Source organism: Drosophila bipectinata, chromosome XR (assembly GCF_030179905.1).
Source record: "Drosophila bipectinata strain 14024-0381.07 chromosome XR, DbipHiC1v2, whole genome shotgun sequence".
Classification (NCBI taxonomy): domain Eukaryota; kingdom Metazoa; phylum Arthropoda; class Insecta; order Diptera; family Drosophilidae; genus Drosophila; species Drosophila bipectinata.
In genome coordinates, this window is record NC_091735.1 from 24,009,800 (window position 1) to 24,034,008 (window position 24,209).

The following is a 24,209-nucleotide window of genomic DNA, read 5'->3' on the forward strand; positions in this document are numbered from 1 at the left end:
AATGAAGGCGCCACCGCGACGTCGACGCAGCGCGCTGGCCGCGTGAGCAGAGCGGTCCTGTGGCTGCGTATGTGTGGGAGTGTGTGTGTGGAGCTGGCAATGTCCTTGTTGCTGTTTAGCTTGTATGTGTGCGTGTAAGTCGGCGGCAATAAAGTATCTGAACTGGCGGCCAAAAGTGACGACGACGTCGACGTCGCCGTTGCAGCGCAGTCGCCGCCGGCAGGAGCGGCAGCAGCAGCAGCAGCAACCGCAACAGCAACCACACAAACCACCACATCAGCAACAACAACAACAACAACAACAACATACAGATCAAGAAATTTGTTAAAAGCCACCGCCAAAGTGAAAAAGAAGAAGAAGTGGAAGCAAATATCCTTCGTGGATGATCAGCAGCGCCTGAAGAAAGCAGCGACTGCAACGCCAACAGCGTCATCGGTGGCCGAGCAGCAGCGTAAACGCTCCACTTGCAGTGCCCCGCCCGCCCTCGAAAGTCACGCGCCGCGATTGAAAAAATTCCTGAAATCCGGCAACGTTGAAGCAGGCAGCGCAGTCAGCGGCTACGCTGCAGGACGACGCAAATCATCGGCCGCCTCGATCATCGCAGCGGCAGCGGGCTTGGATCTGTGCCGTGACCGCGACAAGGAGCGAGAACAGCGCAGTAGCAGCGCTGCAACAGAGGAGAATTCAAGCGCCACATTAACGGGCAACTTGGGCAGCGGTTGTGGCAGCGGCGTCGGCAGCAGCAGCGGTAATACTTCGACGTCGACGTGGTGCGGCAGCATCAATTTTCTGGTGTATATGGTGTGCTCGTTCTGCTGTTGCTGCTATAATTTTCGTAATTCGCCATCCAGGTGAGGAAGCGATAGCGATTACATATCGATAGTTATCGAGGTTATCGATATTGATTAAAAATTTGTTTAAAAATATTTGTTTAATACGATTTTCAAACCGGGGAGGTTTAAGTTTCTTAATATATGGCAGCTATTGAAGAAATAACAGGGGTTCGAAAATAATATTGAGAAAGATAAATAGTATTTATTCTATAGATTTGTAAGGAATATTGATCTTAATCCAAAGATATTCATAGGAAATGAAGACTTCACAAGCCTTACTTATCGAAAATTAATCGACATTTATCGAAACAGATCTTTACATTACTTTTCTTTACATTTTTAGAGAACAGTGATTTGGTTCTATTGATTTAAGCAAGCTTATTTATCGTTAAATATTTGATATATATCGATAAGGGATTTTCATTAAGCTTAATAGTATTTAATCTTTAAATTAAAAAAAACAGTCCTTTTTTTCTATAGTTGCGTCTTTATTATTCTATTATTAATATTATTGATATCTATATTATTAATCGATTTCTTACAAAAAATTACCTTTCTTTCGATAAAAATATCGATTATACAACAATTGAATCTTAAAACTCGTTCTTTTATAACCGTTCTCTATAAATATCATTAAAAATTACAGACTTCAACCTCAAATAGATCATTAAACTCATTTTATAACGCCCCCATGGAGTAAAAATAGGTATCTACTGGGAGATATCTTCTGAATGTTTAAAAAAATAGAAAAAAATTATATCTTTTTCTTTTTCATCGTATAGCCTAGACTAGGCACCACCACCTGTAATTTCCCCCCACAAGTCACCCCCAGAGAGATCTCTCTCCGACGATATCTATAATTAAGTTGTTAGAATTCTATTCATAAACTATACTTCTGCCCGTGGGTTGTGCCATTTGTTAAATAAAGCATGACCGGGTCCGGGACTGGGACTGGGACCCAGGTCTCCATGCAAAGCGTCGCTTATCTAACAAAGAAAAATATAGAAGAAGAATTCGAAATATTAGATGCTCTATAAAAGATTAAAAAAAAAAAATAAATGTTTTTCATAATTAAATAGACTTTTATTTAAATAAGGTTTTAAAAATATTATATTATAATTTTAAAATATAATTTTAAAATAGTTTATAAATCAGTTATACCCTCTGTTAGAGTATAAAGTTAATTTTTCGATAGCACACGATCTCGCGTGGGGAATACAAAATGCGAATTGGAATAATAATTAATAATAAACCCTCTGAGGATCAATCAGAGCAGGGAGAACGATCGAGTGAAGTCTATGGACCAATATCATGGCATGCATGCCATATAGCATGTGATATTAATTATATATACGAAGTATTTAGAGAGAGTCACGAGTCTTTTGTTAATTTTTTTAAAATTATTTTCTTGAATGAATATTATCCCTTCTTTAAATATCATATGTATATTTTTATTTAAAACCCCACTTGATAAATCAAAAGGAATTATTAATAATAAATATCTTTGATGGAGAAATTCTAAATGTAGATTTCATAATCCATTAGGCATTCACTTTATATTGATTTGGTAATCAGGAACTAACTCAATTACCAGTTGATTTTCCTGCAAATAATCGACCCAGGACATTCCAATCAGTGAATCAGAGAATATCCCATTGACCATTCCCACCATTCCATAGCCGCCTGTTATCCTTCGTCCTCGGGCCCCGAAAACATTCTCCCACACTCTCGCTAAGCTGCTTGGGCTATGAGAAACCCGCTTGGGACTAATTATTACTTTTACCATCCTGCCATCCTAACAGCCTGCCATCCTTACAGCCTGCCATCCTTACAGCCTACCATCCTGCCATATATCCTTCAAAAATCATCCAAGGGCTAGAAAGAGACGGGGTTCTGTCGTCAAGTGTTCGTTTTGGGAAAGAGAGGACCGATAAGGACGAAGAAAATCATGAAAGACGTTGTAGAAGAAGAAGCTCAGACTGCTGCTCAGGTGACTCTGCCTCAGCCGACAGAGGCAGTGGCAGAGCCATAAGCAGAGAAAGCTTTTCACTTCTTTTTTTTTTTTATTTTATTTTTATTTTTCCCGGTTCTTTTTTTTTCTTTCTTGGTGGCAGCCCAGCCAGGCAATCAAATTTTAGGCAAAAGATTAGAATGCTGCGAGGTCAAAGTTCAAGGTTGTCAATGCCCTCCACCTCCCTCCCACCTCTTTATTTTATTTATTTGTCATCTGTTTGTTTCACATTTGGCAATTAGCATTTAACGCCTGCTATTTTCCTTTCGTAGTATTTTTTGCATTAATTGCGTAAAATGTAAATCTGCTGCTCAAAGGCACAGAAACCAAACATCCCCAAGAAAAATATAAAAAAAATACAAACAGAAATACAAACACAAACAAAAAACCTCAAAACTCTCGAATGTGAAACCCAAAGAAGGCCAGAAATGCCAGGGAATCCTATAAGAAGCTGAAAGTAAAGCATCCAACACCCACATGCTAACCGCTTTCCTTTCACTTTTGACTTCAAAGGAGTTTTTTTTTTAGAATTTTGTTTAAATATTTAAATTAGCTATATTTAAATTATTTAGCATCTAAATATATCTTTAGAGTTAAATAGTCTTTAGATAGGGTTGTAATCAAATAATATAATTTTTTAATAGATCTAGAATCGATATTTTTCTTCGATAAATTTCAGACTATAATCAACCCTAATTTCGATTAATTTTTATTAGGTTACAGCATCAAAGACTTTATCTCATATATTTTTTTGTATATTTAATATTTTCTATAAAAACATATATATTAACTATAATAATTAACTAATTAACTTACTAATTAAACCTTTTTTATCTTCTCTATTTATAGGTAAGTCGATTGAAAGCATTTTATAGCGTTTATGTATTGTACCAACTGATCTATAAAATCCATAAAGTGGGGTGAGCATATTTGGAATCTTAAACTACCATTGAAAGCTAGTTATTACATTATTCTTTCCCAAATTTATCTAAAAACTATAAAGTAAAGAACTCCCTGAAATTTTATTTAAATTTTTTTCAAGGGCTTCCACATAGTTTTCACTCTTTTGTACAAAAAGCACAAACACCATGTGTATTTTATTTATTTTTTTGTAGCTATATTCATAAAGGGCCCCTAGAAGGGGCCGGTCTCTGGTTTCGACAGGTGCTATATACGTATTGTTGGTCTTTACTCTTTTTTTTTTTTGTTTTTAGATAAGAGAGCATTGTTGTTGGGCTGGCTGGCTTCTGATAAGAATCCAAAGAGTCGGCACGCTTTGTAGAATCCCAATGAAAGCCCCCAGAAAAGCAAATAAATTCGAGGCTATTGTCGTTTTTATTTTTTATCACATGTGATAAAAAAATGGGGGAAAGGAGAAGCAGCCGAAAAGATTAGCAGAAATACAGGTTAACCCCTAGGGGTTTTTGATCTGAAAATATATATATATTATAAGCAGATATATATATATTATAAGCAGATATATATATATTATATATATAGTCAAAAAAAAAGAACGGTGTAAAACGGTGTTTGGGGAAGGTTTTCTCCTATAGGGCCCACTGGGATGGCTATATCTTCCCTTAAACGATTTCTAGATGGATTCTCTACCATTCTGCATCAAAATCCCAAGACAAAATATTTTTCAGATTTTTTGTCCATTTTTCCTTATGGGATTCCTTGAAAATGGGGTTTTTCCCTATAGGGCCCACTGTGATGGCTATATCTTCCCTAATTCTCATCCGATTCTCAAGCGGAGTACCTTAAACGATTTGTAGATCGATTCTCCACCATTCTGCATCAAAATCCAGAGACAAAATATTTTTCAGATTTTTTGTCCATTTTTCCTTATGGGATTCCTTGAAAATGGGGTTTTTCCCTATAGGGCCCACTGTGATGGCTATATCTTCCCTAATTCTCATCCGATTCTCAAGCGAAGTACCTTAAACGATTTGTAGATCGATTCTCCACCATTCTGCATCAAAATCCAGAGACAAAATATTTTTCAGATTTTTTGTCCATTTTTCCTTATGGGATTCCTTGAAAATGGGGTTTTTCCCTATAGGGCCCACTGTGATGGCTATATCTTCCCTAATTCTCATCCGATTCTCAAGCGGAGTACCTTAAACGATTTGTAGATCGATTCTCCACCATTCTGCATCAAAATCCAGAGACAAAATATTTTTCAGATTTTTTGTCCATTTTTCCTGATGGGACCCCTTGAAAATGGGGTTTTTCCCTATAGGGCCCACTGTGATGGCTATATCTTCCCCAATTCCCATTCGATTCTTAAGCGGAGTACCTTAAACGATTTGTAGATCGATTCTCCACCATTCTGCATCAAAATCCCGAGACAAAATATTTTTCAGATTTTTTGTCCATTTTTCCTTATGGGATCCCTTAAAAATGGGGTTTTCCGATATAGGGCCCACTCTGATGGCTATATCTTCCCCAATTCCCATTCGATTCTTAAGCGGAGCACCTTAAACGATTTGTAGATCGATTCTCCACCATTCTGCATCAAAATCCCGAGACAAAATACTTTTCAGATTTTTTGTCCATTTTTTCTGATGGGACCCCTTGAAAATGAGGGTTTTCCCTATTGGGCCCACTGTGATGGCTATATCTTCCCTAATTCTCATCCGATTCTCAAGCGAAGTACCTTAAACGATTTGTAGATCGATTCTCCACCATTCTGCATCAAAATCCTGAGACAAAATATTTTTCAGATTTTTTGTCCATTTTTCCTGATGGGACCCCTTGAAAATGGGGTTTTTCCCTATAGGGCCCACTGTGATGGCTATATCTTCCCCAATTCCCATTCGATTCTTAAGCGGAGTACCTTAAACGATTTGTAGATCGATTCTCCACCATTCTGCATCAAAATCCCGAGACAAAATATTTTTCAGATTTTTTGTCCATTTTTCCTGATGGGACCCCTTGAAAATGGGGTTTTTCCCTATAGGGCCCACTGTGATGGCTATATCTTCCCCAATTCCCATTCGATTCTTAAGCGGAGTACCTTAAACGATTTGTAGATCGATTCTCCACCATTCTGCATCAAAATCCCGAGACAAAATATTTTTCAGATTTTTTGTCCATTTTTCCTTATGGGATCCCTTAAAAATGGGGTTTTCCGATATAGGGCCCACTCTGATGGCTATATCTTCCTCAATTCTCATCCGATTCTCAAGCGGAGTACCTTAAACGATTTCTAGATGGATTCTCTACCATTCTGCATCAAAATCCCAAGACAAAATATTTTTCAGATTTTTTGTCCATTTTTCCTTATGGGATTCCTTGAAAATGGGGTTTTTCCCTATAGGGCCCACTGTGATGGCTATATCTTCCCTAATTCTCATCCGAATTTAAAGCGGAGTAGCCTAAACGATTTGTAGATTGATTCTTCACCATTCTGCATCAAAATCCCGAGACAAAATATTTTTCAGATTTTTTGTCCATTTTTTCTGATGGGACCCCTTGAAAATGAGGGTTTTCCCTATTAGGCCCACTGTGATGGCTATATCTTCCTCAATTCTCATCCGATTCTCAAGCGGAGTACCTTAAACGATTTCTAGATCGATTCTCCACCATTCTGCATCAAAATCCCGAGACAAAATATTTTTCAGATTTTTTGTCCATTTTTCCTGATGGGATCCCTTAAAAATGGGGTTTTTCCCTATAGGGCCCACTGTGATGGCTATATCTTCCCCAATCCTGATCAGATTCCCCAAATCCCCTTTTGTAAAGTCGTTTAAAAATTAGTGCCATCAAAATAATATATTCCTGTTTACCCTCTTTTGAAGGAAACTCTCCATTTAGTTTTAAAAAACAATTAATCTTTTAAAATAGCAATTAAATCGATTGGCCAACCACTCTGACTTGATGGCCGAATAGAGCACTGTCCGGGCTTAATATATTAAGCTGCAAAAATATGACAACCAATTTATGGATGTCGACCCACAAAAACAAAAACCATAAAAAAAAGGAAAGAAATCCCAACAAAAAATCGCACATGTGTGTTTACATGAGATTTCTGTATGCAGATTTTTACATGTTTTTGCTTTGTATTCCCCGAACGCCGATTTTAAAAGCCCCCCCCCCTATCCACACCTCTCTTTATTGTTGTTGTTGTTGCCAAATATATATCCTGGCCATTTTTTAGGACTTTTTGTTAAGTTAAAAAAGAATAATGATTAAAAAAAAAAAAAAAAAAAAAAGGAGAGGAAAGACGACACAATGTCTGCCTGTTCTGCTTGTAATTGGATTTCCGCTATTTGTCGCTATGGCTTGGGGGGGAGTGAGTGCGTGAGGGGGAAGAAAGAGAAGATGGGGTCTTCGGTGTGTAAGTGAGATGGGGAGTGTGTGCAAGAGAGAGAGAACAATCAGCGGCAGCTGTTTGATGATGAATCTCAAGTCGCTGGTCTCATTACAACTTTCAATTTCAATTGTCAAGTGTTTTCTTCGCAGCTCTTCTCTCTCCCACTCTAACTCTCTCTCTCTTGCTCTCGTGGTATTCTATTGCTTCTGTTTTCCACCTGCCCGCCCTTCGTACGCATCATATGCACTTGGAAAAATTGTTAACCTTCTTTTGAAAATAATTTTTAAAACAATCAAAAATAGGGTATTGTAAAATGTGATTCTAAAAGTTCTTAGATTAGGATTTTCCTTAAAAATGTTCTTTCCTTAAAAACTAGGACTTGTTTTAAAGAATTTTTTTTTTTATAAATAAATTCTACATACTATTGGAGTTGTTCGAAAATTATGTTCGATTTCAAATATAAGCTATAATATAATTTTTTGTTTTTAAATATTTTTTTTTTATAAAATAACATGTCTTTATTATTTTACTTTTTTCCTCCAATGGATATGTATTTTATATTTGTTTTCGTTTCTTTCAGTGTTTAAAGTTACCAATACACTTTTCTCTTTATTTTCTTGAAAAATATAAAATGATTTCTTGTTTATACAACTTCATTAATTAGTTCCCTTTAATATTTAAACACATATCTAATCATTTTTTTTTTAATTTAATAAGGACTTTATAATACTCTTTCTTTCTTTAAAAGTATCACCAACTTGTCTAAGATAATTTCTTTTAATTTTTCATCAAACTATGACATCCTAAATACCAATTAAAATGAACTTTAAAAATATTTTGCACAACATTCACCCCACCCCCGGCTTTGTTCAGTGCATTTTGCCTCTCTCCGTTGCTCCATCTCGCTCGCACCCACGCATCGGGGCCATGATGGTCGGCTGGCTCGTTCGCCTTCGCCTCAATCTCGATTCTCAATTCGTTTTTCGCCTCGCTTCGCTTCGTTTCGTCTCTCTGCCGCTGTTGGCGGCGCTGCCGGGCACTGTGATAGCAGCTAGCAGCAGCGCAGCGTGCGCTTCAGTGGCAGCGACGTTGGCTTCGTTTTCGTTTCGTTTCGCTTCCATCATCATATAACAGCGTTTGGTTCTTTCTCGTTCTCGTTCTTTCGCCCGTTCGCTGCTTTTCGCTCCGCACACAGAAAATTCGCTTAAAATTTTCGAGTCGCGCAAAAAAAAAAATAACTCGCAATCGGAATAAACAATTTTGTTTGGTGGAATTATAATGCAGCATAATTGAAACAAATGCCGGAGCAGTACAAGTGTGCATAATAATAACGGGTAGCTGGTGAGACAAGTAAATAAAAACAAAATAAAATTAAACACAGAACCCCCCCAAAAAAAAGTGTCCGAAAAATGCCAAAAAAAAATAGAGAGAAAATAAAAGAAATGAAAATAAATAAATACGACAAGTACTAAAAGCGAAAACAAGTGGAACGGACAAATAAACAAAACACACACAGAGAGTAAGAGAGAGAAAGGAGAGCAAGTGTGCGAAAGAGAGAGGAAGGGTGGGGGTGGTAAAATGGGTTGTTGGGGCCGGGGGGTGCTACAACAAGAGCAAGGGAGAGCAAATGCAAATCTAATATAAAAAAAAAAATCAAAACAAATGAATAAATTTAAGTTAAAAAAAATAAATAATGGACAAAAAATCTGAAAAATAAAGTTTTCCAATTAATGGCCATGTCCCTGTGCTATTAAATTAAAAAAAAAACAAACAACAGCATAACCACAACCTCGTGTGGCAAATAAATACAAATAAAAAATTAAATTTCAACAAAAAAAAAAGAAACCCCCACCAAATTAAAAAAGAAAAACACAAAACGGCACCCAAAAAAAGCATTTTTGGTTCGCCGGCCGCACGAAACGGCGCCAACGCCGACTGCGACGGCGACTGCAGCGCCGGCGTTGCCGACTGTTGATTTTTATCAGAGCAACAAAACCACAATAACAACATTTGCCACACATTCTGAATGGAAAATCTCTATTTTTTTTACCGCAAAAAACATTCATTAATGTTTGTTTTTATTTTTTTTGTATTAAAAAAAAAACTATTCAGTCGCGTGTTCTTTAATGTTTTTTTTTTTTTTGTTTGCGTGTGCGTGCGATAAGAATTGCGTTAAAAATCGTATATAACTTTGTCACACTATTTACCTATATATTTCTTGTTATATTTGTTGAGTAAACAGTATAGCTGTTATACACTGAACAAAAAACAAAATACAAAATACTACAAGGGTAAAGTTTATAAACATATTTTATGAAAATTAAATTTTTTTTATTCCGTTTTGTTGACCTTTTTATTTATCACCAAAAATTATTTATCAGTTTATCAGGGTTAACAAAAAATAAATAACGTTTTTAGTTATTTTTCTTATCGGTTTATTATTTTTGTTGTTTTCTTGGTAACTAAAAAAATTTTTTAAAACAAATTTTTAGCCAGAAAATGATTATAATATTGATAAGATAGGTGAATATTTTGAATTTGTAAAGGGGAGGGAGGCTTCTAAGATTTCTGGGTATTTTGTTGAACTAAGTCAATTAATATCGTTCAGAAAACCAAAAAACATCGATTAATATCGATTAGAATATTATTAAAAATATTTTTAAAAAATTTTAAAAACACTAAAAACACCATTTAATCACTTATCGTTTTCTATCGTTTAATATCGTTCAGAAAAAAAAAACCTCGGTTTAAATCGATTAACATCGATTAGCAAGCTTATCCTTTAGCCATTATCGTAAAAGCCATCTATTTACAAGTGGTACAAAGTTTTGGAAGCTTTCCAGGAAAACTTGTACCTTCTTTGGCCTTCCCTGGACTCATCCCGCTTATTTTATTTTCTATTTCAACTAATTTAATATCATTTCTTTAGTGTCTCCATCTTACTACCCTTAGTCCTCTCTTTATTTCTATTTATTTTTATTTTTATTTTTTGTGCTGTGCATTCAAACGAAAACGAGAACGAAAATCAAATCAAATCAAATTGAATTTTCAGCTCCCGGTTTTCTACGCGACCCGCCCACTTTCTTTAGATTTCTGTATATTTCCCTTTCTCTAAACTAACTCCCTCCTGCTCCATCTATCCAGCTATCTCTCTCGTCTGTTCATTGAGCAGAAGAAGAGGAAAATGAACGTGAGCCGGCAACGACGACGACGAGATGCTTTTCACTGAATTTTCACAGAGAAAAGTTTAACTCCATCTTGGGCCGGCCGTCGCGCGTTGATTTCTTAAATGTAATTTACCACGGGTCCGGTTTTTTGGGTGGTGCCTGGGTAGGGTTCCCTTTTTTCTCACTCATCCCTGGATTCTTGGGATCCCAGATCCTAGGGCAGCACCGCCTTCTTCCCGCCTTTCACATTTTAACATTTATTCTATTTATTTGCAAGGCGAAATTCTATTTGCTGCTTGGCTTGGCCGCCAAAATCAAATCGAAATCAAAGCAAAAATTGTAAACAAACCCGGAGAGTTGGACATTTTCGTTTTGCATAAAGTTTAAATAACTTTTTAGCAAAGTAAATCAAAAGTTGTTGCCCAACAAAAGTCAAATAGGGGACAGGCATACTCTTATAATTCTCAACTAGGAGGTTGTATGATATTTTTGAGGCAGTTTTTATGGTATTTTAAAACAAAATATATGTATTTCTGTAATAGACAGTTGTTTGATAGATATTTCTACAAAAAATATATATACTTTCCATTTCTACAAATGTTTAAATATTTTTTTCAATAAAAAAGTCAAATAACTTTAGAATACTCTTAAAAGAGAGACTCTTAGAATCTCAAGTAGGGAGTTGTTTGATATTTTTGAGGCATTTATAATAATAATTCCACTCTTTAAATATTCTTTATTTAATTTCTTAAATATTTATATTTCTTTTCTTAAAATATGTATATACTTTCCATGTCTACAAATATATATATATATTTTTTCCAATAAAAATAATAATAAAATACTCATAACATAAAATTGCTCATATAATTCTAAACCTGGAGCATCTTAGACATTTTCTAAACTATACTAATTTTTCTAAAAAAAATTATATACATATATTTTTTGGCACTTATGGGCCACCCACATCGCGACATGTTGAATAATATTCTCTCGGGTTTGGGTCTGTCACACATTAAATGGGCTATAATTCCGCATCGTACTGCCAGTCACGTACTTCCTATTAATAAACCTCCAAAGACAAGCCAATGGAATTCCGATGCGTTTTTCTCCATTTTATTTCGTGTTTGTATTTTAATGGTCATAATTGTGAATTCAATTATTAAAAATCGTATATATGAAACTATTTAAACGGCCGAGAGTGTTTAAAAAGAAAAGAAATACACTACACTACCTGACGGCATGATGGGATTTATAAGAGGGCAAAGTTCAAGCGATCGGATCTGATCAGATACGATTTGAATTTTTTGTTTTGTTTGGCGCCACCCGAGACTCGAAAAACCTCAACTACCTTTATTTTTTATTTTTTGCGATTAGCGAAATGGTGTGTGTTTCTTGCTTTTTATGGCTCACTGTTGACTGTTTTGACGTCGCATTTGAATATTGATTTATGACCACTAGTGTTATACAGATTTATGGTCAATATGTGTTCCAAACGATTGTTTTTTTTTGTGTCGGTAGCTAACTTTCTAGTTTCTAGATTCTAGACTCCAGATTCTTGTTACGAATTTGGCTAATACAACTGTGGCTATCTTTTTTTCTAGCCATAAATCATACTGAAGTGTGCTCACAGTGCTCCGCGTACTCAGTACGCTTAGTGGGTTAACGACAAAAAAAAAAAAAAAAAGTAGAGTGGGTTGAGTGAGTTAAAAGGGGGGTTGCTGCTTTCGTCACTGAACGATAAGGCTTTTATCTAATTGATAGCAAATTGCTGATTGATGTAAACGATTGAGAGGCGCTTGTTGTTGTCGGACATTTATTTGATTGATTAATTGATTGATGGCTTGATGCACTCAGCTGTGATTGACTAAGCTAGGTGCGGGGGGTATCTTTAAGCTTTATTCATCTAATGGAACTATTTATGCAGAGAGAAAAAATAATTTAAAAAATATATATATGGAAAGATAGACTGAAAATATAGAAAAAATATTTAAAATCTAAAATGTATATAGTTTTAGACTCTTATTTTTTTTTTTTTAATTTTTCTCTCTGTAATTCTGACATTTTTATGCAGTTTTATGCGATGATTTATTGGCCAATTGCATTAGCATGCCGTCTCCCTCGCTTGCCAAATGGCTCTCTCTCTTCTATCGCTACAATAGGGGCGCCCCTGTGCGGTTGCAAAATTTATTGATTTTGTTTGGCGGTTTTTGCAGCTCTGCCTCTAAAACTTGGCTTGGACCACCAGCCTTCTTCTCCTCCTCATCCAACCATCCACTCCCCCCTCTCTCTCCTTTTTTTTTTTTAGCGATGTGTGCGTGAGTTAATTTAAGCTTTTTCATTTTTTTTTTTGCCTGCGTGCTATAAAATTTTTATTTATTGATTTTCATTTATGTTTTCCTTCCTACTAAACCAGCTGCTACACTTTATGTCCCAAGCCCCCCGCCCCCTGGCCCACATTTTTTACGCCCCATTCGCGTCTTCAATCTCCATAACGGTAAGCAATGGGATTCCCACCCAAATCTCCAGGCTGGAGCGGCCGTCTCTAACAGGCCGTCTCTTTCGCCAGAGAATCGGAATACCATCTCCCGTCTCTTTCGCTTCCAGCAATTATGTGTTGTGTGAAGTTCACCGCAAGCGTTGCCCCTCTCTTTCTATCGCTTCCATCTCCATTTCATCTTCATCCTTCTGTCGTTGCTCCTCTCGTTTCACTCACTTTTATGACTTCCATTCTGGCCATCGGAAATAGGGGATTCCAACTGTCACTTCCAATGGCTGGCGAGCTGTGGGGGGGGGGGGGGGGGGGGGGGGGGGTTATGGTTTTTGAGGTTATGTTATGGGCGAGGTGATAAACTTTTCGACGCGCTAATTGGATAACTCAAAAGTTTTGATTAATTCGATGCGAAAGGTCACCAAGGCTTGGCCAAAGGTTAAATATTCATGTGTTAAAGGAATGTTATTATTTGGCTAGAAAAGCGATTACTTCTTTCCATAAAGGTTGTTATCGATAAGTATCGATTTTTTTGGCTTATTTTATCTATCACTGTATAATGTGTAATTTTTACTTAGGATGATTGTTAAAAATGATTAGGAAAAGAAAAACGTTTACTTTATCGGATGTAAACGATTTTTATTGATAATTTTTGATTTTTTAATGTTTATTGCTTTAAGACGATATTTATTCGATAGTTCTCAATCACATCATTGTGTTGAAAGGTTAAATATATCAAGAATGTTATCGATAGTCATTAATTTGTAGGGTTCAATATATCATTCAATATAGGGTAGGGTTCATTCAATATCATCAATTCTATCGGAAATTTATCGATTACTTTACCATATGTTGATGATAAGCTTATTTATGATGAATGTTAGAAATGATTAATTGCTTCATCTTTTATGATAAAAAAAGCCTCAATAGCTTCCTCTATTATTTCTAAAAAGTCCACTCACTAATTAACGTTAAAACCACGATAAAAAATGCCAATAATTAATTCACAAAGCATAAGCTGAGCGAAAAAAAAAACAGGAACGTTTTCATATAAATACCTTAATTAATTGCTTTTCTATAGTTTCTCATACAGTTTTTTTTTATTATTTTTTTCTAAATACTTCCCTGAACCCACAACGCTCGAACCTGAACCTTTCTCAATTCAAGACCATCAGGACTGAGAGGGGGGCTGCCTTTGAAGAAGCACTATTTACATTGAAAATTCCTGTGCTAGCAGAATTTTTCCCAACATTCCCCAAACAGACGGAGCAATAATTGCAAAATGCCAAGAAAAACCGTCGAAGAAAATGTGAAGCGATGTGAAAAATAAAATAAAAATTCTATACGCACGTGTGTTTTGAGGAGAAAAAAATGAACGAAATAAAATGGGAATTGTGGTTAAGAAAATGGTAGTAGAATCATTATCCCTTCCTAGTTTGCTTATTCTCAGTAATAATTGGATTTAATTAATTTAAAAATATTTATAGAGACTATAGAGATAAAAACTAGGTCGTCTCCTGGCTGCGTTTTATTTCCTTCTCGACCTGGGTCCATCCCACATGGGCATTTACCTTGGCAGGCTGTAGGTGGGGAGATTTATGCCGCTTCACCTGGGCCGTGAAAAGAAAGTTTTCATTTCATGGCTCTGGTTCGGGCTCTGGTTGTGGCTCCTCCTGGGAAGCCATAAAACTGTTTGGCCAAATGAGAATGAATCGTCCAGAGGCATAAAAAGAGCCAACAGAAAATGATATAAAAAAGCACCAAGCTTAACATTCAAATAAAGGCCTTTAATGATTTTTTTTTTGTTAGATCTTAATTAATCTCAGCAAATAGTTTTAGATACAACTATAAAATATATATTCCTTTGGTTGTACAAAAGGGAACAGCAGCCTATAGTTTTTCCTTGGAAATGTTGGGATTTTAATTTCCGTTCTGCCATCACAAATGACAAACGTCAATGTCAAGCCAAACTGATTTCAGTGTCCAAAAAGGATATGTATTGAATTGTTGTCTCAGTTTATTTGAAAAGAGACCCCCTCTCTCCATCAACTAAAAGTAATCATTAATAGTTCCAACCCCACACACACTTAAATACAGACATTTCTATCAGACGGCTACCGATTCCATAAAATCATTCTGTTTTCTGTATCGTCTTTGAGTTTATTTTTCATTTTCATGATCGCCATAAAATAAGGCTGCCCTCTCACCATCTCTCTCCGATATCTGAGGCTAATAATAATGCTAGACAAACGACGCAAAAAGGAAACCCCCTCCTTCTTTTCATTTATGAACCTGGTCATTGGTTTTATTATTGTGGGAAAAACCAGACCCCAGACCATCCATAAAACAAGTATTATTATTAGGGTTTAGATTTTGGGTCAGTTCTTTTGGTTTTAATTACAAAAATATTTGTAAGAGTAGCCAGTCTACAGTGTCTTATCTGGAAAACAAAAACACCCTAACATTATAAACTTGATCGGTTACGATTATTGTTTTGAAACCAATTTGCAAAGTTAACAATTAGTCGTCTAGAGCTCATCGGCTGCCGGTTTATGATCCCCCATATGAGCTATCAATTCCATACCGTTCTGATCCGATCCGTACCCCGATCCAAAGTTAATTGCCATCAGCTTTATGACATAATGACCGATCATTTTGTGCCATATATCTATACAATAACCGATAAAGCGTGACGCGATGCCATTTAATGCGAGGGCTAAGTAGTAAAAAATTAAAAAAAAAATAGTAACTCACCTTTTGATGTGGCTGTACCTCCTGGGAAACATCAATCTGTGTTAAAGAGCAACAACTGTCACTCTCCCTATTTGGTATTTTTTTTTATTTTAGCTTTTTGTTCAAGGGAAAGGAAAACAAATTTCCATTTGCCATTTTCCCCGTTTTTCTTGTTTTCTTTGGCCCTTCTCTCTCTCTCTCTCTCTGGTCTTTCCATCTATTTTTTTTCTACTGGCTGCTACTGCTTCTGCTGTGCTTTTGTCTTTTGAGCCAAAGTTGTTTGGGAAAACTTTTGCAGAGCAGCCAAAGCAGATTCCATCCTTCCATCCATACCCCTCGCCTTTTTGCCCGCAAAATTCTGTTCCTGGGTCAGGAAGTATTTTGAAATTGCATAAAGTCGCTTTCAGAGCAAAGATTTCAATTAAAGTTGCTACCCGACCCCGACCCTTGCAGCTTTTTTTATAAGGTGGCCAGAAGGAAATGGGATCCCAGGCGCTGCTGGATAATAAAATTGAAGCAAGGGAAGCGCAAAATGTTCAAAAAATGTTGTGGTAGGTAGGAGATAGTATTACTAGCATTGCTTTAAAACTTATTAACAAACACTGGGTGACTTTCTACTCTTTGACAACACTATTAATTAAAGTATCCTAAAGGATTATCCAACACTTCTTTGTTTGTCAAAGAGAGACTTCTTTGAGAGGCTTTCTTCTTAAGTTAATCTTTTTTATTAAGATTCTGTAGTACAAGCCTTGCTTTTAAGCCTTCAGTGTGTTACCTTTTTGTCATTTTACAACACTATATAACATGTTTTTTAAAGGCTTAACCAACACTTTTATTTTTCTTAATGAGGAAGTACCCTTTTAAGGTTTAACCAAAAATCAATTATTTTTTTTAACGATGTGTGAACTTATCAAAGGTGTTCCCTTAGTTCCCCATTTATAACTTACTTTGCCCAGATAAAGACAGAATGATAAATTAAAGCTAAAAGTGAACCAAAGAGAGAGAAAGAGAGATCTAAGTAAATAAAAACGTGAACGGCATCGCATTAAAGTTGATCTAATGACCGACTACGTGAGTTGATTTAACAAAAGGTGAGATGTTTGCCGAAAGGGGCGTTTCAGAAGGCGTGACCATTAATAGCTAGAAGGCGAATTAGCAAAATAAAAAAAAGCAAAAAACTTAAAGCTAGAGTTGCAATTTAATTTTTTTTTTGAAAGAGAATTCAATTATTGCATAAGAACCACCACGAGCCACAAAAGCTGCTGCGTCCAAAAAATAAATAAAAAGAAAAATAAAATTAAAGCACTTAAAAATTTTTCATTGCATACATTTTGGGGCAGAGCAAAGGAATCACAAACGAGAGGGGAGATTGGTGGTTAGGGTGAGAGGAAAATCGCGTTATGAAGAGCTCTGTGACGCAAAAGCTCACACACACTCTGACATTCAGATACAGATACTGGGGATACTGGCAGATACGCAGATTGTCGGCAGCATCGCATAAATATTAATAAAGACATCAAGAATTGATTGAATCGAAAGCGCAGAACAGCCAACAGGCTCGTGAGCGAGAACGTGAGCGTGAGCCTGAGGAGGCATAACGTGAGGCTTAGAGATGGAAGCGTGATGCTTGCATTAATTAGGGATGGGTGTTTAAGGTTAAGACTTTCAAGAACTTTAGTACAATATCTTTTATCAAATAGTTAAAGAATTTCCTTGATTTCCAACATTTATTTGCGGTGAAATATTTTAAAAGAAAAACCCTTAAACACACACATTCCCAAGAATTGTGATAATTTCCTTTCATCCCGAAATTTGTTGCCCCTTTTTTAATATTTGGAGGGTTTACAAGTTGTCTCTCTTAATGAGTTTTGTGTGCTTGAAATTGAAAATTTCAACTTGAGCAAATACAAAAACACCCAGGCACACACCCAGACACACACCCAGACACACACACGAATTAATGGATGGGTTGGGGTTGGGGTTGGGAAATTTAAAGTTTGAAAAGTGAATTTTTGGGAGTTGGAGGAGGAGAAGAGGGTTTTGTGCGGGTGAAGGATGAAAAAAGCTGTAAATTGTGCGGTCGGCTTTTCGGGGGATTCACTCTGGGGTTCTTGATTAGGCGATGCTTCAGTTGATAAACTTGCCCTTACGCCCACTAAACCGCGGGTCACGCCCCGCCTCCTTATACTCGCCCACACATATCCCGACATCCATCCCCCTACACGTATTTCCCTTTTCATATGGAAATTTTACCCAAACTCGCCTTTAAAAACTTTTTCGCACAAATATTTTTATGTAAATTGTTTTTGGCATTTATTCATTTATATATGTATGATGTGTGCGCCTGTGAGTGCCTCACATATGACACATGTATATTGTTCTTGACATTTTCATAATTTAACTTTTTAACAGAAATTCCCTCTCGACAAAAAAAATAAAAGAACAGTTCATTTGGGAAGTTGATTAGTGAGAAAACTTGTTTTCCATTCCATCCTTCCATTTCACTTTTTTATTTTTACTTTTTCTCTTCTTATTTGGGCTAACCTTTTCTTCATCCCTCGAAGGATTCCGGCGTCTTCTTCCTACCTCTGAAATGTTATTCTTCTTGAGACATTCTTCGTTTATTCTGAAGAGACTTTTTCGTGATGGGGGACTGGGAGTGGGAATGATACTTGAGCACTTTTCTGTTGCTGTTTCAGCCAGTTTGTTTTTATTTTCCTTTGCGTATTTTTGTTAATGAGTCCTTGCCTCTGTTGTTCTTCTTGTTGCTACTACGCACGTGGAGTGCAATAAAAAAAGGAAAATCAAGAAAGAGAATAAAATTTTAAGGATTAAGCAAAAAGATATAATATATAATATAAAAATATATTATACGGATATAGTATACGGTTATATTTAAAATATATTATACGGAAATATAAATTACTTTGGTCACACTTTGTGTGCTTGAACCAGTGGTCGGCACTTTTTTCATGTCTAAACATGCATTTTTTTTAATATTTTTAATATCCAACTCCTAAAGAGACTTTTATTTAATTTTAAAATTTATTTTGATTGGCTTACTACTCTCATAAGAACTAAAATAGACTTGGGTCACACTTTACCTAACAAGTGTGATTTTTTTATACAACTTTGGTCACACTGCACACGCTTTTTTTTCTAAAAATGTATATATACTCGCGCGCAGGACATTGACAGTTAAAGAAACTTATGCTTAAAATGGCACATAAGGGGCACACAGCCGGCACAAGGGGGGGCCCTTTTTGGTGATAAAGAGGTAAAGCGAGAGGAAGAGAGAGGAGAGGAGGAAAGAGGACAGCAAGGACCTGGACAAAAGCAAAAGTAACGGCAAAAGGCAACGACAACGCTGCCGCACTTAATGTTGCATACTTTTGCGAGGTCCTTGTGCCAGTAACGTTTCCGTTCATTCTACTTTTACACTTTCCTACAGACACACACATGGACACATTAAGGATACTCATATGTGTATGTATTATGATCACCTTGAATTTTGTTCCACTTGTAGCTGCTCATTTTTTTGTTTTTTGTGTGTTGGCCCAAAAAATAAAGAAAATAAATGGGCAGAAGCCAATTTTTACATTGTATTTGTTTTAAAGGCTATAGAAATTTAAGAATATTATTTAGTATTTAAAGATAACTTTCTATAAGAGTAATTTAAGAATTATCCCCACCCATTTTCATATTTTTTTTGGTTCCATTAGCTTTCATCTGCTTTGCATCTCTCTCTCCAATTCAATTCAATTCATCTCACATTTCACCTTTTGTAGCGTTGTGCTTCCGCCTCAAGGACACCCCGCTCCCGCTTCTTAACAGCTTGTGACACTTCTTACACTTGACTTTTCTTGTTTCGCATTGTTCTTATCTCACTTGACTCTTCTTCCACCGACGATGCTCCCTCCTATCTCTGCCTTTTTGCACTTTTGCACTTTATTACACTTCCGCTTTTGCAATTTCAGCGTTTTTCCGCTTACTCCTTCTCTCTGTCTCTCTGTCTGGTTGTTGTTGTTGTTTCAGCTTTTCCGCTTTTTTGTTGTAAGCGTGGTAGCGCCTTAAACTATGCTATGATTTTTTCATATGCACTTGTCACTGTATGTTTGTGTGAATGAATGCCTTTTTCTTTTGTGCTATATCTCTCAGTGTGTGTGTGTGTGTTTGTGCCTGTGTGTATGTTTGATTGTAGCTGCCACTTTATTTGTGGCATGTAGCTCTCCACTTTTCTCCTTTTTTTTTCAAAGCCTTTGGCAGCTTCTTTGTCTGCCATTTTCCCAGTGTTTACATATAATACACAAGCAAGCACTTAAACAAAAACAAATAGGATTGCCTAGGATAGGGATTTGGGTGTCATTTATAATATTTTAAATAGTTTCGATAACTTTTGATATTTTGTATTACTTTTTCGATAATTTCGATTAATAAAATTGGGGAAAAAGCCTTTTTAGAGTTTTTAAAGGAAAAGGACTTGAAGAAAACGATAGGAATTGAAGAAAATAAATTATTTAAGTCGATATTTTCAATAATTTCGATTAATAAAATATAAAGAAACCCCTTTCCTATAATTTTGTCGATAGCTTTTTTATAGAGTGCTTATAGAAGAAAAGTTATTTGTAGGAAAAATATTTAAATAAATATTTATACCCATATTTCGATTTTTTTCTATAAATCGATTAATTCAAAGGAAAAAAAAAAACTTTTTCTTAGAATATCTATAGAAGCAAGGGAAGCAATTTGTAGGAAAACAATTATTTAAAAAATTGAATCTAAATAAAACGTCATCTCTTAATTTTTGAGGAAAGTTCCCACTTATTTTTCTCACTGTATCTTAGATCTATTTCGTAGTCACATTATGAAGGAAGGAGGGGGACCGCCTTCTACATAAATGGGTGGCGAAAAAACCCTTTCATGGGTGTCTGCCTCCAGAACAGAAATATATATTAATATACCTCAATGTGACCGCATTTGTCTATGTCGTCCCGCTCTCTATATAATGCTCGCCCTGTCCCACTCGCTGGCTCGCTCATCGCTCACACGCCTGTCAAGCTGTCTGCCTGTCTCTTTCTTGTTACGTATTTGCATTTGTATTAAAAACGCTTAAAGTGGAATTTTATTTCCTGTTTCTGGTCCTTAACAGCACCAATCCCCCCTTTTTCTTCTCAAAAAAATTTTTTTTTTGTTTGGCTTCATCTCCATTTATTGCTGCGTATTTCTAATGCCATTTTTATACGCATTCCCTGTCTCGTTCATATCAATGGAGAATAAAATATTTTTTTATATGATATATGTATATATATTTTTTTATATGGCCAGCAACAAAATTGCGATGATATTGTTGAATGAATGAGAAAGAAAGGCAGCCAAATCGAATTGGTTTCTTAAAAAGAAACATTTACGATTACCTTTTGGGAAAATTGAAAAATACAAAAATATTTTCACTAAATTAACTTTTGCACTTATGGTATTTCCATAATTAAATCACACAAGCTTCTTTGGAGAAATTCTATACAATATTTTGATAGACTACGAAATAGAAGGCCCTGTAATCGATACCTTAATTGGAAATGAAATGCAAGCGTGTGGGGACGACAGGCTCCGGATAGAGCCGGACAGGACTGTGTGTTACATTCTGAAAAGCAAACAAATGTATAAAAGGAAAGCTTATTTTGAAATGTTTAAATAATCTGTGCATCTTGGGCATCATTCTGAATGCCTTTTGGCATAGACTGTACTGTAAATATTGCGTTGGCTGGGCCTGGGCCTCTTCTTTGGGGCAGGTTGGTGTGGTTTTGTGTAGTATGTTTTTTTTCTCCTTTATATATGTGTGTGTGGTGGCAACTCTTTTATGTTACGTTAAAATCCTGCAGGGATTTTACCTACTTATCAGAGAGGCCGTCCCATTCCGACAACACCGCCCCTTCAACCCGCACTCGTACTCGCACTCATCATATCATTCTGCTCTGCTGCTTGCCGGGCATTTTCATTTTCAATTTCTTTTCATTTTCGTTTTTCGGTTTTTTTTTTTTTTTTTTTTTGGACCAGCAATCAACGTGCTAAAAAAAGCCATAAGTAAAAAGAAGGGAATACATATATACATATATATTTATATATATTTACGTATGTAGTTGGATAAGGGGCGGGTGGACGGATATTGCGTAATGGTCTTTATTGTGTCTGTTAACGGATTTTGTGTTAAGCACAGGACCAGCGACCCGCTTTAGATCCTGCCGACCATTCGTTTCGATTTCTTTTTGGCTTTCTGCACTAAAAAAAAAAATATTGCATTTAAATTTTAAGGTTGTTTTTTTCTGAGTTTTCGATAAAAGCTTGTTGTTTAATTGTAGTTATCGAAAAAAGGTCCATCTTTAGTTGGTAATTTAAAAAAAACTGAAGCAACTTTCTCCACTGATATGTTTTGTTGCTTTAAAGTAAAAGATTTCAATTAAAATGTTAAAAAAAAATTACAAACAAAAATCCTATATAGAATCTTTTATTCTATTATTTGTATAATCGATTAATTATCGATAAATTATTTGATTCAGTTATTGAATTTTATGCTTTAAAGTATAAAGTTTATTAAAAATGTGTAAATAATTATCAAAAATACTTAAAGCTTTTTCTTACGATTTTTCTTTAATCGATTAATTATCGATAAATTCTTAAAAATATCACTAGAAATTTCTTTAATTAAATTACTTTAAAAATCATAATTTTCCTCAGCGTATAAGCCTTTTAATTTTAATAAATGCTCAGCGGCTTTACAGAAATCATCGTTCTTGTCCGCCACGGCGAACGTTGATTATTTATTTTCGGTTTTAAAGCATACTTTTGGGGGCTTTCGTTAAGGTCTTATTATATAGTTACCATAACGATCAATTAAGGTCTTTAAGCCGCATCCGCTTGTGAACATTGTGATGCGTTTGCATTAAATATGTAATCACCTGCCTTGTGTCGGTTCATTATGCCCGAAGGTAAAAGGCAATTGGCCTGAATGAGTTGCCTCGACTGCCTGACTTCCTTTTTTGCTCCCTTTCCTTGTGACTTTCTCCGACAACGCCTTTCTCTCTCCCATCATCATCATTATTGTTATAAAACGCGTAAAGCGCACCCACTCCCTTTTTAAAACATTTAAATTTAATTTAATTTATGCACACACACCCACACTCCACTCATTATTTTCACCGTGTGGCTGGTTACGAACGCATCCTCAGTTCAACGCACATACCCCATACTAGCTCACACTATGGCTCCCAAAAAGCCACCCACATCCATTCAGCCAACCAACCAAGCAAACCAATTGGGCCCAGTGCATTAAATGATCATCAACTAATTAAGTTGCTTGGATCACGAGCAGATGAAAAGCGCAAAATTGTTTCAATTCTGTTGCATAACTTAATAAATAAATTGCATTCCCGTGGGCTCTGGGGAGCTGGGCTATAGGGGGAGGAAAAATCAAATCATAATGAGCGGAAAATAGGGCACATTAAAAGAAAACCAGCGGTATGGGATGGAACTATCAAATAATGGTTGGTGGTCGGAAATTAAAATTGTTGGCAAGTCATTTACAAATTTAGACAAGACAAAGACAGAAGCCGATGGAGAACCATTCCGGCTGATTATTCTTAATAAGAGTTTTCAATTTTCCATTTGAACTGTTTCACATGTAGCTACAAAGTTGATTTGCAAAAAAAAAAACAACAGGGATATGGTTGCTTTCTGGATCCTTTTCTGTTTCTGTTTGTACATTTCTGCCAGAAAGGCAGAAGGGTTTGTTGGGTTAGTTTTGTGTTAAAAGGAGAAAATGGAGAAAATACTGGAGAAAATGGGAGGGAAAGTCAGTTTATTTTAAACTTTCAACAAAAATGAGGCTTTGTATATTTTTGCTACATTTTATTGCCTATTTTAAGGTTTGTTTTAAAGAGATATAAAATCTCATTTTTAAAAAATCTAAAAGAAAAATAAAAATAAAATAAAAAATAAAAATAAAATAAAAAATAAAAATAAAATAAAAAATAAAAATATTATAAATGATATAAATAAAATTATATAATTGTATAAATTTCCTTTATAAATTTTCATTGTAAATCTCTTATTATAAATGAGAAAATAAAATGCCACATGGAACATAAACCAAATATTAAGCTTCAAAAAAAAGGATTGCCGATTTTTAGGCTTATTTTAAAAAGGTTTTAAATCCTCTATTTCCAAACACAAAAAATCCAATAAAAAGCAAGCCAAATCGTAAACTTAAACCAAACATTAAGCTTAACACATTTTTGACACATTTTTAGGAGTTTTCAAAACTCCTGAAACTCCTAGAATTCAGCCTTCAATTTCTTATTCTTCGGGTGTACTTTCTTTTTGCATTTTTTTCCTTGTTGTTCATCATTTTTTTCCGGCATTTCCATGACTGTAACTGCTTGCAGTTTATAACGCCTCCCAAGTGCTATCAATGTGCTCACACACACACACTCTAGAACTCGTACGCACAAACACACAGATACATACATATACTAACCAATACCATAACAGACATTCGCATACATATTTGGAAAAGCTTTGGCTTTGAGGCTGACTTGAGTGCTCTATGCATTTTGTTGTTGTGCTGAGGCATTAGTACAAACACAGGCAGACAACAGAGCAC

At 35.7% G+C, this 24,209-nt stretch overlaps 2 protein-coding genes across 13 annotated transcripts in view; both read left to right on the plus strand.

Annotated features, from left to right (window-relative positions):
• dnc (phosphodiesterase dunce) overlaps positions 1–24,209 on the plus strand; it is a 201,733-nt gene that overhangs the window by 129,785 nt on the left and 47,739 nt on the right. Inside the window, exon 1 of one of the 12 annotated variants that reach the window (XM_043213201.2) lies at positions 7,957–8,681. The exons of 8 other annotated variants lie outside the window; for them this stretch is intronic. The gene's annotated coding sequence lies outside the window, so the exon portion shown is untranslated. Of the gene's footprint in view, positions 1–7,956; positions 8,682–24,209 lie in introns of those variants that run through there. 3 more of the 12 variants (XM_070283068.1, XM_070283069.1, XM_043213202.2) reach the window with 3 other exon arrangements.
• Positions 2–4,269, plus strand: LOC138927779 (uncharacterized). Its single transcript, XM_070283095.1, has 3 exons — positions 2–20; positions 140–851; positions 3,694–4,269. Exons 1-3 carry the CDS (start codon positions 2–4, stop codon positions 3,695–3,697), a joined length of 735 nt encoding a protein of 244 aa, XP_070139196.1. The 3' UTR covers positions 3,698–4,269.